Genomic DNA, 15,295 nt, shown 5'->3' on the forward strand with positions numbered 1-15,295 from the left:
TATATAATAAAGCAACAGGTAAAGGGTTATGAACTGCCGAAAAGAAAAGAGAGGGGCAACGTTTCGTCTGTGGAGCCTTCTTCAGGTGTCAGCTGTCGGGTGTCACATCCCCCGAAGAGGAAGAGACGTTGGGTCTCTTTTCAGCAAGGAATAAACCTCGACTTGTTCTTTTACAGCACTGCGCTGGCAGACGCAGCTACTTAAAACTTTTTGAAATAAATGTCGTTTGAACACTTGTACACGGAAGAAGATCACTTTCTAACCGTACGAGGAGCGCAAAACTCCTCTTTCCTTGGGCACGCTGCGTGTTAACGAAGTCGTATTGGTGTACGCCATCTGTGGTTTTTATTGTAAAACATCGCCGCTCTCGGTCACACTGGCGAAAGCCGTGAACCTAACGCAGTAACGACAAGAAAATAATCAGATCTGAAAAAGTGATTTTAATAACCGAAGCAGAATTTATGTGACAGTTCCAGCGGCACGGGAGATATTCTCACGGAGCTCAGTGCCGACGCAGAACCGCGGCGGCTCTCCTCTCCTTCACACGCCAGGGGGCGCTACAACAACGCAGTGCGGCCACTGCGCCTGTTTAAGCGCGTACCCCAGAGCTCAGGGACGTACCCCAGATTTCGCTACAGCCCCAGAAGCTCAGGGAGGAAGAAGCTTTTCAGTTCGGTACAGATTACAAACTGAAGAAACTGACCATAAATTAATTGCTTAATGTTCAATTAGGTCATTAAGGTCAGAGGCTGCAAGCAGAAGCAGTGGGACTCTGTGCTGCCCCCCCCAGGGCTGCACACAGAATAGGAGAACAAGTTGAATAGCTCCCCCCGCCGCAGGTGTCCAGTGGTTCAGTCCTGGCTGTAGAACTGCTCCCCCCGCCGGTGCTGCTGCAGTGGCATGTCCCTCCTCACCTCCCGCAGGCGCTGCAGGTCGACCTCCACCAGCGCCAGCCCGGGCTCCGTGGCCCCGCAGGCCCCCAGCACCTCGCCCCAGGGCCCCAGCGCCAGGGCGTGGCCGAAGGAGGCGCGGCGGGCGTGGTGGCGCCCCACCTGGGCGGCGGCCAGCACGAAGCACTGCGTCTCGATCGCCCGGGCACGCAGCAGGACCTGGGGCACACGCAGAGGAACAGGCCTCAGAGACGGGGACCCCTCTCCTTCGATCACCTTCACCCACACTCCCGCCAACTGCAGCGATGAAGTCACCCCGGGCCGGGCTGCGTACAAACCAGAACAGCCTGGAGGGGCTCGGGTTCGACTGAGGAATGATGAAGATCTCGGGTGTCAATGAAGTCTCTCTCATTGCCCCAGACAAGTTAATCATTTCTTCAATTTTAAACTACTTTCTAACGCCCGAGAGGCGATTAGATTTGGTTTCCCAGGTCAAGTTAAGGTCAGTTACCAACAACAGGGCCTCACTAGGCTTTGGCCTGTAGGATCGTCCTGCATGTGTCCAAGTCGCCCAACGACACTCAGGGTTAATGTGGAGTAGGGAACTGGGTTTGACACCCATGACTTAAGAATGTGTGCATGACTGCTTGTGTGGGCTTCTCACATTGGGCACCCAGGCCATCTCTCTGTGCCGAAAACACCAGGGACGACACAAGTCCGTGTCTGTGGATCTCCCTGCTCAAGCCCAGCAGAGACACTGCTACCGACAGCAGTCCTAAAACTCACTGAAAGATTGCCGTACACACGTCGGCCCCGCCCACCCCGTCCTCCTCTCCATCGCGTCCGTGAGGTCACTTCCTCACCTCCCAGTGGGCGGTCCCCGTTGCCACGGTGAAGGCTGAAGGATAGGTTAGAATCTCCGCCCCCTTCCGCACGAGGGCCAATGAGAACTCAGGGAAGCGCAGGTCATAACACACGCCCAGTCCCAGCTGGAAAACAAAACAGCTGGATGCGATCATTAATTACAGCTGAAGACCTTACCTGACTCAGTCAAATTAAAAGTTCTGGTGATATCAGTAATAGCAGACTGGATTTGTACTGGTATAGCAGAGCATTTCACATAAAGGGGGAGACCCACATCATCCTCCACTGAATTGTTGCCCCACCTGGGAGATGCACAGTGTTCATTATGCACCAGCAGCCCCAACTGGGAGACGCACAGCCTCCATTCTGCACCAGCAGCCCCACCTGGGAGACGCACAGTGGCCATTCTGCACCTGCAGCCCCACCTGGGAGACGCACAGTGTTCATTCTGCACCAGCAGCCCCACCTGGGAGACGCACAGTGTTCATTCTGCACCGGCAGCCCATTAACAGCCCGTGGTCTTCGGCTGCCCCGGTGCTGGAGATAACGGTGAAAGAGAGAAGAGAAGAATCGTAACCTTGCCGAGGGGCGTCTGGACGGGGGGGACGATGCAGGGTCCCGGGATGGTGAAGGAGCTCTCTTTCAGGGACACGCCCCTTCCTGTCAGCTCCACGTCAAACAGGTGGCACTTCCTGTAGACGGCTGCAATGTGACCTGGGAGAAAGAGAGGATGAGTGTGGCCGTGGAGTGACAGGGGTCATGTCACCATGCCCTGAATGAATTATGAATGATGAATTATTTGATCATTGTAGAATTTTCTGACTTTTTTCAGCCACAGACAGCAGGTATTATGACCAATGTAAAAACAGCAGTGGTCAACATGATGCCTCGCTGTGCTAAGGGCCCCACATTAAATTCCGGACCAGGGGTGCTGTCTGTGTGGAGTCTGCATGTTCTCCTGTGATTGCGTGGGTTTCCTCCCACAGTCCAAAGACACGCCAGTGGGTTACTTGGCTTCTGGGAAATCGACCCAGGTGTGAGTGTGAGCGTGCGTGCATGCGTGTGTTTTGCCCTGTGATGGACTGGTATCCCTTCCAGGGTGTACCCCGCCTTTCGCCCGCTGCCTGCTGGGATAGGCTCCTGCTTCACTTCGGCGGTGAGCTGGAAGAAGTGGTGGGAGAATGGGTGGGTGGATGGAACAGCACGACAGGACAGGACAGGACAGGACAGGACAGGACGGGGTGGGGGGCTGCGTACCCTGGTCATCCAGGATCACGTGGCTGTTGTAGATCCGGCGATCCCTCTCCCAGTCCTCCCCTCGCTCGTGGAACCCCCCCAGGGACAGCCAGATCCCCAGTTTCCTGAGAGGGAGAATTGGGAGGGACGTCAGACAGGCCCTGGACGACGGGGGGCACCCAGCTCTTGTGCTTCTCCTGGACTCTACGGTTTATTTCCTGGTTCTACTGGGAAAGATGCCACCCTCCTCCTCCTCCTCCTCCTCCATGTGAGTAAGAGCAGGGAACAGAGCCTGAGCGAGTAACGAGCCCCCAGGCCGCCCCCCGGTGGACGGACCTGGCCAGGGCCGCGTAGCGCCCGACCGTCTCGCCCTCCAGCGCCTCCGCCAGCTCCAGCGTCTCCTCGCGGCCCGAGCCGATGAAGTCGAAGCCCTCGGGCAGGAAGGCCATGCAGGCCCCGCCCTCGCGCGCCCGCTCCACCAGCCCCTCGCAGCTGGCGAAGTTGGCCTCCTTGTCCGGCGTGGAGGTGACCTGGCACAGCGCGGCCACCGGCTTGCGGGAGCTCATCCTGGGAAGGAGGGAGGGGGAGAGCGCGCCTGTGTTAGTCTTCCCCCTCCCCGGGACTGGACAGGAGTCAGCCTCAGCTGCAGCTTAAGCCCAACGGACTTCCGGACGGACCAGCCTCAGTCCCAGGAGGGGGGACCGGGATCAGTTCAGGCACCCCTCTCTGAACTGGCTCCATCACGCTGAGAGCTGGGGTGGGGGGAGCGGACTGTGCCTCACCCAGGTGGGGCTGCACACTGCTGGGGGGTGGAGGGGATCCCCATGAGCTGTAAAGCGCTCTGAGTGGGGGTCCAGAGGACAGCTGTAGAAGTGTAGAGATGACACAATAAATAACATCACAATTCTGACTCGCTGCACTGATCAGTCACTTAAACAAGTTTGCCGGCGATGAGGGGGGGTGACCTGTATGGATCAGGACCACCACTGCAGGCCTAGTTTGTAACCTCTCTTATGCTCTGAGGAGCCCGAGTTTGAAGGGGCTGGGTTTGAAGACGGTCTGGAGTATAAACTGAGGTCAACCCGTTGGGACAGAGAGCCAGACAAGTGCCCTTTACAGCAGAGACCTGGGCTCTACCCAGCCCTTCTCTCACCACTGTATCCAGTACAGGGGGGAACCGGAGCCTATCCCAGCAAGCAACGGGCGCAAGGTGGGGTCCACCCTGGATGGGACACACACACACACACCGGGGCCAGTTTCTCCTGGGGAGAACATGCAAACTCCACACAGACAGCACCCCAGGTGCGAAAATGTATCCATGCAGCAGCAGTGCAAACCACTGATCCACTTTGCCCCCACCGGCACCACACCCAAACCTGACCAAGAGGAACGGGATAAGATTTTCAAACAAAGCGGGCTTTTCACGTACAGTACGGCGGCCATTAAATACCCCGCCGGTCCACGGGGCGTGTTTACCTCTCCTGGTCGCCTGGGCGCGCTCTCCGAGACGTGAAACTCGTGTATCGGAGGGCTGTGCTCCAGGCGTAGCTCGCTCGACTCCACAGCGTCCCGCGTCGCAGCATGGACGGAGCCCAGAGCAGGAACCTCAATCGAGGCAGAAAAGGTCGTCGCTCCTCCTGTTGTAATTTAACAGAACAGCCCCAGTATTGTGACCAATAGAGTGTGGCCGCTGGTGAAGGCGCACTTTGAACTGTTTTGTGTGCGTTTTTTTTATTTCGTTTCTCCGAACTGCAACCAGAATGATTACCTTGGGTATCAGATGATTTACTTTATTAAACAAAGTTAGAAACAACCGTCCAGGACATGCACTCTGAGTTTTAGGCTTACACCTGTGTTCAGGAAGAAATTGATCACGGGTTGACATGAAAAGAAAGAGCCTATATTGTTCATTCTGGCGTTACAGATCTACAGCAGTATGCATACCCTGTTAGTCTAACTTTATATAAACAGGTCATGCGTTTCCACCTGAGGATCTCCACGATTAACGGACTTAATGCGTCTATTATCGCTATAATACCTGTTCAGAAGTACACAAGATCACATTTCAAATACAGCGAAAATGCTTCTTTACACGATAATGACAACAAATGACATTTTTCCCCCCTGCAGCTAAATATCTTAAAACGAAATTTCCTAGGCATGTTGACAATGGCTGTTTTCGATGAATTACAATTACCTGTTTTCCATTAAAGGTGAATTTCCCTCAGACCTAATTGTTTGTTTGTTTTTTTAAATTATCATTAAAAGAATTTGCGTGGTTGTCGCACGGGTAGGCTACGTCTCGGCGCTTCTCGCGTTGGTGTCCAGCAGGCAGCTGGCGGGGCAGCCCCGGGTAGTAAGGAGGGGTCCTGGGAGCACGGCCGTTCCCCTAGTCAAGATGGCGGCGAGCAGCGCCAGCAGCGGCGGCACGGCCGGTGGTAAAAGCAACAGCGGCGGAGGGAAGCAGTCCGGCCCCACGGCCGAGCAGGTAACGCCCGAGGCCGGCGGGGAGCCCCGTTCTCCAGGCGGACCGGGTTTGGGAAGGGGAGGGGGCGGCAGAGGAGGTGTGGGCATGCGGCGGCTGATCGCACGCTCGCCTGAGCCCAGCGCCGCAACCCGAGCAGCCCCGATTTCTGGAAACACCAGCAGTAATGCAATCTCTGCAGTGCGGTGACACGACGGGACGCGACACGGGCTCTGATGAGCTACCGCACGGCAGACGAGACCCCCCCCTGTCGCAGGGGGCGCACGGTTTTTATTGTGGACTGAAACGCCCGTGTTGATAACCGGACCGTTACCGTGTACAGTACGGCGATGAGCCGGGTTTGGACGCGGCGTTTTCACGAAATACGACGAATTTGTCGGAACAGTCACTGGCTACCGTATTTTTATTACTTCTAGTGGCACAAAAATATGATGATTGTATCCTCACTAATAATAGCTCCCGTTTTGCTTAACGGGTAAGGGAAACGTACTGGAGTGTCCAGTCAGTGTGTCTGTATGAACCCCTCTCTCTCAGTGCAGTGTTAATGTACTGGAGTGTCCAGTCAGTGTGTCTGTATGAACCCCTCTCTCTCAGTGCAGTGTTCATGTACTGGAGTGTCCAGTCAGTGTGTCTGTATGAACCCCTCTCTCTCAGTGCAGTGTTAATGTACTGGAGTGTCCAGTCAGTGTGTGTGTATGAACCCCTCTCTCTCTCAGTGCAGTGTTAATGTACTGGAGTGTCCAGTCAGTGTGTGTGTATGAACCCCTCTCTCTCTCAGTGCAGTGTTAGTGTACTGGAGTGTCCAGTCAGTGTGTCTGTATGAACCCCTCTCTCTCTCAGTGCAGTGTTAATGTACTGGAGTGTCCAGTCAGTGAGTCTGTATGAACCCCTCTCTCTCAGTGCAGTGTTCATGTACTGGAGTGTCCAGTCAGTGTGTCTGTATGAACCCCTCTCTCTCAGTGCAGTGTTCATGTACTGGAGTGTCCAGTCAGTGTGTCTGTATGAACCCCTCTCTCTCTCAGTGCAGTGTTAATGTACTGGAGTGTCCAGTCAGTGTGTCTGTATGAACCCCTCTCTCTCTCTCAGTGCAGTGTTAATGGACTGGAGTGTCCAGTCTGTATGAACCCCTCTCTCTCAGTGCAGTGTGTGGACCTGTCCAGTCTGTTGACGTGTCTCCCTCTGTCAGGTGGTGGCCGGGTTCCAGAGGATGAGACAGGAGCAGCGCAGCATGGCGTCCAAGGCAGCGGAGCTGGAGATGGAAATCAACGAGCACAGGTACCGTCTGCTGGCCGCCTGCTCCCGTCCGGACCCTGTGCAGATCCTCATTCCCAGGGGTTCGGCTCTGCAGGTGGACACAGTGTTCCACCTGTTACTGCGCTGAATACATATCCGGCCATCTTCTGACCGCTTTATCTAGTACAGGGTCCCTGGGGAGCTGGAGTCTATCCCAGCAAGCAGGATGCACCAGGATACACCCTGGATGGGACATCAGTCCAGGGCAGGACACTCACAACAGGGCCAGTTTTCCCAGAAGCCAGTTCCCCCACCAGCATGGGAGGAGACCCAATGCGAATGCGGAGAGAGCATGCAAACTCCACACAGACAGCTCCTCTAGTCCAGAATAGAACCCAGAACCCCAGAGTTGTGAGACAGCAACCCTGAGCACTGCACCACCGTGCCTCCCAGCTCAAGAGTGCCCTAGGATATATAGAAGTACATGGACTCTATACACATACTCTACACCTCATCTACATAGACAAGGGCTGTGTGTCTGCAGCAGGGCTGTCCAGTCCTGGTCCAGGAGGGGTCAGTGTGTCTGCAGCAGGGCTGTCCAGTCCTGGTCCAGGAGGGGTCAGTGTGTCTGCAGCAGGGCTGTCCAGTCCTGGTCCAGGAGGGGTCAGTGTGTCTGCAGCGGGGGTGTCCAGTCCTGGTCCAGGAGGGGGCACTGTGTCTGCAGCAGGGGTGTCCAGTCCTGGTCCAGGAAGGGTCAGTGTGTCTGCAGCAGGGGTGTCCAGTCCTGGTCCAGGAGGGGTCAGTGTGTCTGCAGCAGGGCTGTCCAGTCCTGGTCCTGGAGGGGTCAGTGTGACTGCAGCGGGGGTGTCCGGTCCTGGTGCAGGAGGGGTCAGTGTGTCTGCAGCGGGGGTGTCCGGTCCTGGTCCAGGAGGGGTCAGTGTGTCTGCAGCGGGGGTGTCCGGTCCTGGTCCAGGAAGGGTCAGTGTGTCTGCAGCGGGGGTGTCCGGTCCTGGTCCAGGAGGGGTCAGTGTGTCTGCAGCAGGGCTGTCCAGTCCTGGTCCAGGAGGGGGTCAGTGTGTCTGCAGCGGGCCTGTCCGGTCCTGGTCCAGGAGGGGTCAGTGTGTCTAGAGCAGGGGTGTCCGGTCCTGGTCCAGGGGGGGTCAGTGTGTCTGGAGCAGGGCTGTCCGGTCCTGGTCCAGGAGGGGTCAGTGTGTCTGCAGCGGGGGTGTCCGGTCCTGGTCCAGGAGGGGGCGCTGTGTCTGCAGCGGGGGTGTCCGGTCCTGGTCCAGGAGGGGTCAGTGTGTCTGCAGCGGGGGTGTCCAGTCCTGGTCCAGGAGGGGTCAGTGTGTCTGCAGCGGGGGTGTCCAGTCCTGGTCCAGGAGGGGTCAGTGTGTCTGCAGCGGGGGTGTCCAGTCCTGGTCCAGGAGGGGGCGCTGTGCCTGCAGCCTGGCCTGAGCTGCCCTGTGCTTGTGCGTGTCCCGCCAGCCTGGTGATCGAGACCCTGCGCGAGGTGGACCCGGCGCGGAAGTGCTTCCGCCTGGTGGGCGGCGTGCTGGTGGAGCGGACGGTGAGGGAGGTGCTGCCGGCGCTGGAGAGCAACAAGGAGCAGGTGAGGCCGGCGCCCGGCCGGGAGGGAGGGCGCCGGGGCCCGGCACCGTCCACCCGTTTCCTGACGGCCCCTCCAGTTCGGGGTCGCGGTGCGGAGCCGGGGCCTGTCCCGGCAAAGAGTGGGCAGAAGGCGGGCTACACCCTGGACGAGACACCAGTCCATCACACATTAAACACCGGGCCCAGTTTTCACCAGAATCCCGGGAAATCCACCATCATGTCTTTGGACGGTGGGAGGAAGCCCATGTGAACCTGGTGGGGGGGGGACATGTAGACTCCACGCAGACAGCACCCCAGGGCCCCCGTTTTGAGAGGCAGCAGCGCCACCCTGGCACCTGTCCCACAGTCCAGCTTGTCTCCCTGGGTACTGGCTTCGGCCCAGAACCCGTGTGGCTGGCCGGTCCCAAGCCGTCACGGCTCTGGAAGGGCACCAGTGGGCTGGGCCGGATCGGGCCGGGCGGGGCCGGGGTTCAAGGGGGAGGTCATCCTCGGAGGATTCAGCGTGGTGCTGGAGAGGGCTTAGTTCTGCCGGTCTCCTCATGGGTGTGTGTCGAGAGGTAGGAGGGCATTTCAGATCGTGTGAGGAAGTGAAGGGGAGAATCATACCACATTTATTTATTTTTTTTGCTCACGTTTTATACGTTGGTGTGAGAGTGATGAGCTTGCCTCCTGTGTGTGTGCTGACCCTTCTCCCCGCCCCCTCTCCCAGATCTCCAAGATCGTGGAGTCGCTCAACGCGCAGATGCAGACCAAGGGGCGGGAGCTGAACGAGTACCGGGAGCGTTACAACATCCGACTGGTGGGCGAGGAGGAGGGGGCGGGGAAAGCGGCGGGCTCGGCCAACCGGGAGAGTGATGGGGGAGGGGGCGGGTCCAAGGGCGGGGCTGGTGTGCTGGTCTCCTAGCGACGCCCGCGCTGGTGGGAGGGGCTGGCGTCGCAGTTTTTCGCAGGCCAGAGCGTGCACAGTTTGCCATGTCTGTAATGTATTTGTGTGTAGAGTTTTTTTTTTAATTTTGTTTTGCTTTATGAATAAAAACCTAAAAAGTCATTGGAGACTCTGTTTATTTTTTGCTTCTTTACCACTTATAATGCATTTCAGTCCAGAACAATCACATGGTCCTTCCCGTACATAAGGTATAAAATGAATCGCAACTTAGGAGCCATCTGGCCCCTTAATGGCAGTGAGGAGCCCATTGATCTGAGGATCTCATCCAGGGGTTTCTTGAAAGAAGCCTGAGTCTCAGCTCTTGACCAGTGGGCTGGGCAGCTTGTTAATAATAATGATTATAAATTGCTTACACTTGTATAGCGCCTTTCTAGACACTCCACTCAAAACACTTGACAGGTGACGGGGACTCCCCTCCCCCACCGATGTGCAGCATCTTGTTCCACGCTCCCACCACCCTTTACGTAAAGAACTTCCTCCTGTTTCGGTTAGTGGATCAAGTTGTGCTCGTTCCTCGCGTTAAAAAAACGCTAGCAAAATAACTTGGAAAGTTTCGGGCTGCCCTGCTGTTCTTAGGCAGTCAGACTTACTGTCCTGACATAAGTCACTGCACCTGCGTTAGGCCGTTCAATGTTTTGTACAAGATGATCTATATAGCTCTGGAATGCCGGAGAAGGCTCACAAGGAAGATACGTTTTGTGCACTTCTGTGCAGATATTTGGACTGAGCACCATGCACGTTTGGGAAACTAAATCAGATTTGTGTCCCCCCATCGTACTTTTGAAATCCATGTTTCGAGTGGAGAGCTGACACGACGTGCTTCATTTTTCAGTGTGGCATTCATCTATACTCGTTCCACTACGGAGCTGGGGGGGGGGGAATGGGAGCCATTTTGATTCCAAATGCGGGGTCCTATGCTGAAATGTTTGAGCCAAGATGGCGCCGCTTCCGGTGCGTGTCTGTCCCGGATTGAGGCGTGTATGATGCATCACTGAGCAATAATATCACAGTAGTGCGTTTTATGATGAACATCCCGTGATATTTCATAGATAAAATACTGTAATAAAAGGAAAAAGACTCTTGCTGCCCAATAAATTAAAACAGCTCCTAAACTCGGATTTGGGGAAAAAAAACAACAATTCAATGTGAAACCACATTGTATACTTCTCGTAGTTTATTTCTGTAACAGTTTTTTGGATCCCTTTTAAATTTTAAAGACTAATTTACGAATAAGCGGAAAATAACAAAAAAATAGGATTCCGACGAGGATGGGATTCGAACCCACGCGTGCAGAGCACAATGGATTAGCAGTCCATCGCCTTAACCACTCGGCCACCTCGTCTCTCGACAACGGTGCCTTGAAGTACTCTTTTTCTGGTCTTCCCATCCAGTCTACAAAGCTTCGATTTTTGGTATCTTTTTGTAATTTTGTAAAAACCGCGGGCGTTTAACACAAGACCTCAGCTCACAGCGCCAGAACGGAATTCGCGTCGACCTGCTCTCTCTAAGAAGCGAGAAGAGCTGGAGGTCCACCCGAATCAAATCACCAGGTCAACGAAATCTAAGATGAAAATCGAGCACTCGTATCGTGTTTAAAAACGCGGAGTTTATTTTTAGAATTCATGGGGAGTTGGAAAGATTTCATTTCCGACGGGCGCTGTTAGAACACCCCCTCGCCGACAGAGGGCGCCCTGCGGTAACACCTGCCGCCGCAAACCAAACCTGCTCACTCGGGATGTTTTCTATTACCGTAATAACCATATCACATGTACAGATATATCTTTAAATCCCGAGTTCTGTAAACATCTTTTTTTTTTCTTTTAAAAAATTGAGTGTTTTTTTTTTCTCCATTTAATCGCCGTTAAACGTCAAACTCATTAAGGTAAATCATGCGGGGTGGCTCTGGACTTATTTTTTTAAAACTTGTATCTAATTTCGAATAAGACAAAGGAGAAAATGTATTGAAGACGTACAAGTGATCAACAACAACGACAACACAAAAACTTAACAATACAGTTCCGGATTTAATCACAAATCATGGCACAATAAGTAAGTTTATGGCATATATCAACGGTGGGTTTTTTTTGGCCTTTTTAAATTATTTTTCACATACTGTTATGGAGTTTAGTTCATATTGCATTTGCAAGCATCAGGGAGTAGCGTTGGACCACTGTGTTTTCTGAATGTGATATCTACCCCCTAACCCGTATTACTGTCAGATTAATTATACATATTTTGTGTGTGTGTGTGTGTGACGTGTCGGCTCTGGACTTCTGATCGAGAGAGCCGAACGGACCTCGGGGGACATGTCAGTGTGCGCGTATATACGAGGTGTTACGGGCGGCAGCAGAGCGCAGCCGCGGCTCCGCAATGTTTTGGTGCGACCCTGCAGGCTCTCTGCACGGATCTCCGATGCGGCCGGGGGCTTGAGGAGGGAGAGGCTGGTCAGCGCATAGGGACGCCGAGCCGGTGAGCCCCTGCACAGCCCAGGGAGGACAAGCCCGCGGGGGAGAGGAGAGGAGAGGAGAGGAGAGCAGGGGGCGATGAAGGCGTGAGCTCTGCAAGGGGGCTGGGGGCTGGGGGCTGGGGAAATGCATCTCCCCAAGAACTGCTCGCTGTTCAAGATGGCCCTGGGCGCCCTGGCCGCCGTGGCGCTCCTGCAGCTGCTCTACCTGTCCTTCCTGTCCCGCCTGCACGGCCGGCAGCAGCGCTACCGCTACTCGGAGCTGTTCGGGGCGGCGGCGAGGCGGGGCGCCCGGCCGGCCCAGAGGGACGCGCACAAGGAGCGCCTCAAGTTCTCGCTGGCCACCGGCGGCATCTTCGACGGCAGCGGCCAGTACCGCGTCTACAAGAACCTGCTGCAGAGCGACTTCTCGGCCGGCCGGCGGCCCGAGGCTCCGGCCCTGGCGCTGGCCACCCACACGTCCATCAACAACCTGCACCAGCTGGGCCCGCTGCTGGAGCGCTGGCAGGCCCCGCTGTCCGTGGCCGTCTTCGCCCACGGCGCCGACGCCAGGCTGGCCACGGCGCTGGCCTACGCCCTGAGCGTCTTCTGCCCCGGCGTGCGGGCGCTGGTCGACCTCCACCTGGTGTGCCCGTCCGGGGAGGCGGCCAGCTTCCCCGCCGAGGACAGGGCGCCGTTCGCGGGCCTGGGGGACTGCGGGGGCGTGTGGGCGCGCCTGGAGGCCCAGCGGGGGCGCCTGCGGAACTACGCGCTGGGGGGCAACGTGTCGTACCCCAACAACCTGCTGCGCAACGTGGCCCGCGGCGCCGCCGAGGAGGGCGCCCCGTACGTGCTGGTGGCCGACGTGGACATGGTGCCCAGCGCCGACCTGCCCCGCCTCTTCCTGGGCCTGCTGCGGCGCCGGCGCCCCGCCCCCCGCGAGGTCTTCGTGGTGCCCGCCTTCGAGATCCGCCACGCCCGCCGGGTGCCCGCCGCCAAGGCCGAGCTGCTGCAGCTGTACCAGGTGGGCGAGGTGCGCCCCTTCTACGAGGAGCTGTGCCCGAGGTGCCAGGCGCCCACCAACTACTCGCAGTGGGTGAACTGGCGCGGGCGGGGGGCCGGCGCCGAGCTGGAGGTGGCCTACACGCTGGCCTGGACGGACCCCTGGGAGCCCTTCTACATCGGGGCGCGCGGCCTGCCGCCCTTCGACGAGAGCTTCCGGCAGTACGGCTTCAACCGCATCAGCCAGGTAGAGCCTGTGTCCCCCTCTCCCCTCTCCCCTCCCTGTGTCCCCCCTTCCTCTGCCTGTGTCCCCCCTCTCCTCCCCTCTCCCCTCCCTGTGTCCCCCCTCTCCTCCCCTCTCCCCTCCCCTCCCTGTGTCCCCCCTCTCCTCCCCTCTCCCCTCCCCTCCCTGTCTCCTCCCTCTGTCACCTCTCCTCTCCCCTCCCTGTCTCCTCCCTCTCCCCTCCCCTCCCCTCCCTGTCTCCTCCCTCTCCCCTCCCTCTCTCCTCCTCTCTCAGTCTGTCTCCTCCCTCTCTCTCCCCTCCTCTCTCAGACTGTCTCCTCCCTCTCCCGTCCTCTCTCAGTCTGTCTCCTCTCTCCTCCTCTCTCAGTCTGTCTCCTCCCTCTCCCCTCCCTGTCTCCTCCTCTCTCAGTCTGTCTCCTCCCTCTCCTCTCTCCTCTCTCTGTCTGTCTCCTCCCTCTCTCTGTCTGTCTCCTCCCTCTCTCTGTCTGTCTCCTCCCTCTCTCAGTCTGTCTCCTCCCTCTCTCCTCCTCTCTCAGTCTGTCTCCTCCCTCTCTCCTCCTCTCTCAGTCTGTCTCCTCCCTCTCCTCTCTCCTCTCCCCTCCTCTCTCTGTCTGTCTCCTCCCTCTCCTCTCTCCTCTCCCCTCCTCTCTCTGTCTGTCTCCTCCCTCTCTCTGTCTGTCTCCTCCCTCTCTCTGTCTGTCTCCTCCCTCTCTCTGTCTGTCTCCTCCCTCTCTCAGTCTGTCTCCTCCCTCTCTCCTCCTCTCTCAGTCTGTCTCCTCCCTCTCTCCTCCTCTCTCAGTCTGTCTCCTCCCTCTCTCTCCTCCCCTCCTCTCTCAGTCTCTCCCCTCCCTCCCTCTCCTCTCTCCTCCTCTCTCAGTCTCTCCCCTCTCTCTGCCCCAGGCCTGTGAGCTCCATGTTGCTGGGTATCGCTTCTCGGTGCTCAGCTCGGCCTTCCTGGTCCACCGCGGGTTCAAGGTGGCGGGGGAGTTCCACGCCCAGAAGGAGGAGGAGAACCGGCAGAACCGGGTCCTGTTCCGCCGCTTCAAGGAGGGGCTGAAGGCCAAGTACCCCTCCTCCACGCGGCGCTGCTGACATAGCTCGCCGGGCCGGGCAGGGCCGGGCCACGCACACCCCGGGAGCAGAGCCACAGTCACAGGCTGGGACCAGAAGGACGGCTGGCCCGGCGGTTCTGGTCCGGACCGGGAGGACAGCCGGTCCGGGGGTTCTGGTCCGGACCTGTCGGACCGGGAGGACAGCCGGTCTGCTGGGTGCTTGGTGTCGGCGCTGTGCCAGCCGGGTCTGACCGCGGACACGCAGAGCGTTGTGGGTGTGTGGCAGAGGCTCGTCCCGGAGCGACCCGGCTGTGTGGAGTGGGTCGTTAATACTGAAAGCCACTCGGGTGGTGTTGGCGTGAGATGGCGGTGTGTGCGCTGCCCCGAGGGAGATGAGTCTCGCGCCGGGGGGCGGTGAGGCTCTGTACTGAAGGGCAGGCCGACAGGAAGGGCACTTCGGGAGAGCCGGGACGTCTCTGGCGCTCTAAAGCCCTGACTGGTGGTCACGGCAACGACCTTGTGACCTTGTGACCCGAAACCCTACTAAAGGGACACTGGACGGCTCTGGAACTGGGAGAAACGTCCCGCTGTTCGGATTTTTCGTGTTTTTTTTTTTATTCTCCGGGTTGTCGTAAACGTGAAATCTGCAGCTAAAGTGAATTTATTTATGAATAAACCCCCTGCCGCCACCCACTTCCCACAGAGGGGGGTCCAGTCTGGTTTCTTTACTGGTTTGCCTGCAGCTCTCTGGTCACAGTGACCTGCAGTCCCGCCCGCCGACACCAGGTGGCAGCAGACTGCAGGGGTCGCTCTCGTGCCGGACGGGGTCTGATTGAGGAATCCCGTTGGGTCACGAGCCCGTGTGTCCGGCATCACTGAGTGACCGCGCAGTGTTGTGTTACCCGCCCATCCTCAGTGAAGGTGCTCAGTACTGTACTGCAGCAGCTACAGGTTTTGTGTATTTATGTTGATCGTTGTATCAAAACTCTTGAGATATAAATGAGACTTTTGCAAAAGTTATCTTTCTTTCTATGTCTTGCCTTTCGACTGCAGCTTCCTCGATTCCTCCCCCCTTCAGTTTTCCCCTCCCACGCTTTCCTGCCCGTTCTGTGTTCCTCCTCCTCTCCTTCTTGAATTCGGAGCGTGTTGTCCCAGTGTCTGAGGCGGTGTTGTGTGTCCTGTGCTGTAGCTGTGTTGTCCTGAGGCTGGCTGGTGTCGGGGAGCCTCAGGACCAGCTGGCTCAGGGGGCTCTTCTCTGGGCTCAGCAGGGCCTTGTGGTGATACGAATTCAG

General features: G+C 57.3%; 3 protein-coding genes and 1 non-coding gene across 5 annotated transcripts; 2 read left to right on the forward strand and 2 right to left on the reverse strand.

Annotated features, from left to right (window-relative positions):
* Positions 1-420: 420 nt before the first annotated feature.
* Positions 421-5,321, reverse strand: nit1 (nitrilase 1). The gene is made up of 7 exons (XM_006642808.3): positions 5,188-5,321; positions 4,467-4,627; positions 3,327-3,557; positions 3,012-3,115; positions 2,332-2,468; positions 1,754-1,879; positions 421-1,109 (listed from the first exon to the last, which is right to left on the reverse strand). The coding sequence occupies exons 2-7, from the start codon at positions 4,571-4,573 to the stop codon at positions 852-854; spliced, it is 963 nt and encodes a 320-aa protein (XP_006642871.3). The 5' UTR covers positions 4,574-4,627; positions 5,188-5,321; the 3' UTR covers positions 421-851.
* A 28-nt stretch (positions 5,322-5,349) lies between these two features.
* On the forward strand, positions 5,350-9,364 carry pfdn2 (prefoldin subunit 2). Its single transcript, XM_069180503.1, has 4 exons — positions 5,350-5,478; positions 6,662-6,750; positions 8,194-8,317; positions 9,026-9,364. Exons 1-4 carry the CDS (start codon positions 5,389-5,391, stop codon positions 9,218-9,220), a joined length of 498 nt encoding a protein of 165 aa, XP_069036604.1. The 5' UTR covers positions 5,350-5,388; the 3' UTR covers positions 9,221-9,364.
* A 1,158-nt stretch (positions 9,365-10,522) lies between these two features.
* trnas-gcu (transfer RNA serine (anticodon GCU)) lies at positions 10,523-10,604 on the reverse strand. Its single transcript has one exon. It is a non-coding gene; the product is annotated as a tRNA-Ser (tRNA).
* A 319-nt stretch (positions 10,605-10,923) lies between these two features.
* Positions 10,924-15,023, forward strand: b4gat1 (beta-1,4-glucuronyltransferase 1). Of its 2 annotated transcripts, none has more exons than XM_069180482.1 (2): positions 10,924-12,954; positions 13,789-15,023. In XM_069180482.1, exons 1-2 carry the CDS (start codon positions 11,854-11,856, stop codon positions 14,041-14,043), a joined length of 1,356 nt encoding a protein of 451 aa, XP_069036583.1. In that variant the 5' UTR covers positions 10,924-11,853; the 3' UTR covers positions 14,044-15,023. The 2 variants fall into 2 exon arrangements, with proteins under 2 accessions (XP_069036583.1, XP_006642823.1); XM_006642760.3 differs by having other exon boundaries at positions 10,931-12,954; positions 13,852-15,023.
* Positions 15,024-15,295: the final 272 nt, after the last annotated feature.

The sequence above is a fragment of the Lepisosteus oculatus genome, chromosome 18 (genome assembly GCF_040954835.1).
Source record: "Lepisosteus oculatus isolate fLepOcu1 chromosome 18, fLepOcu1.hap2, whole genome shotgun sequence".
In the NCBI taxonomy this organism is placed as follows: domain Eukaryota; kingdom Metazoa; phylum Chordata; class Actinopteri; order Semionotiformes; family Lepisosteidae; genus Lepisosteus; species Lepisosteus oculatus.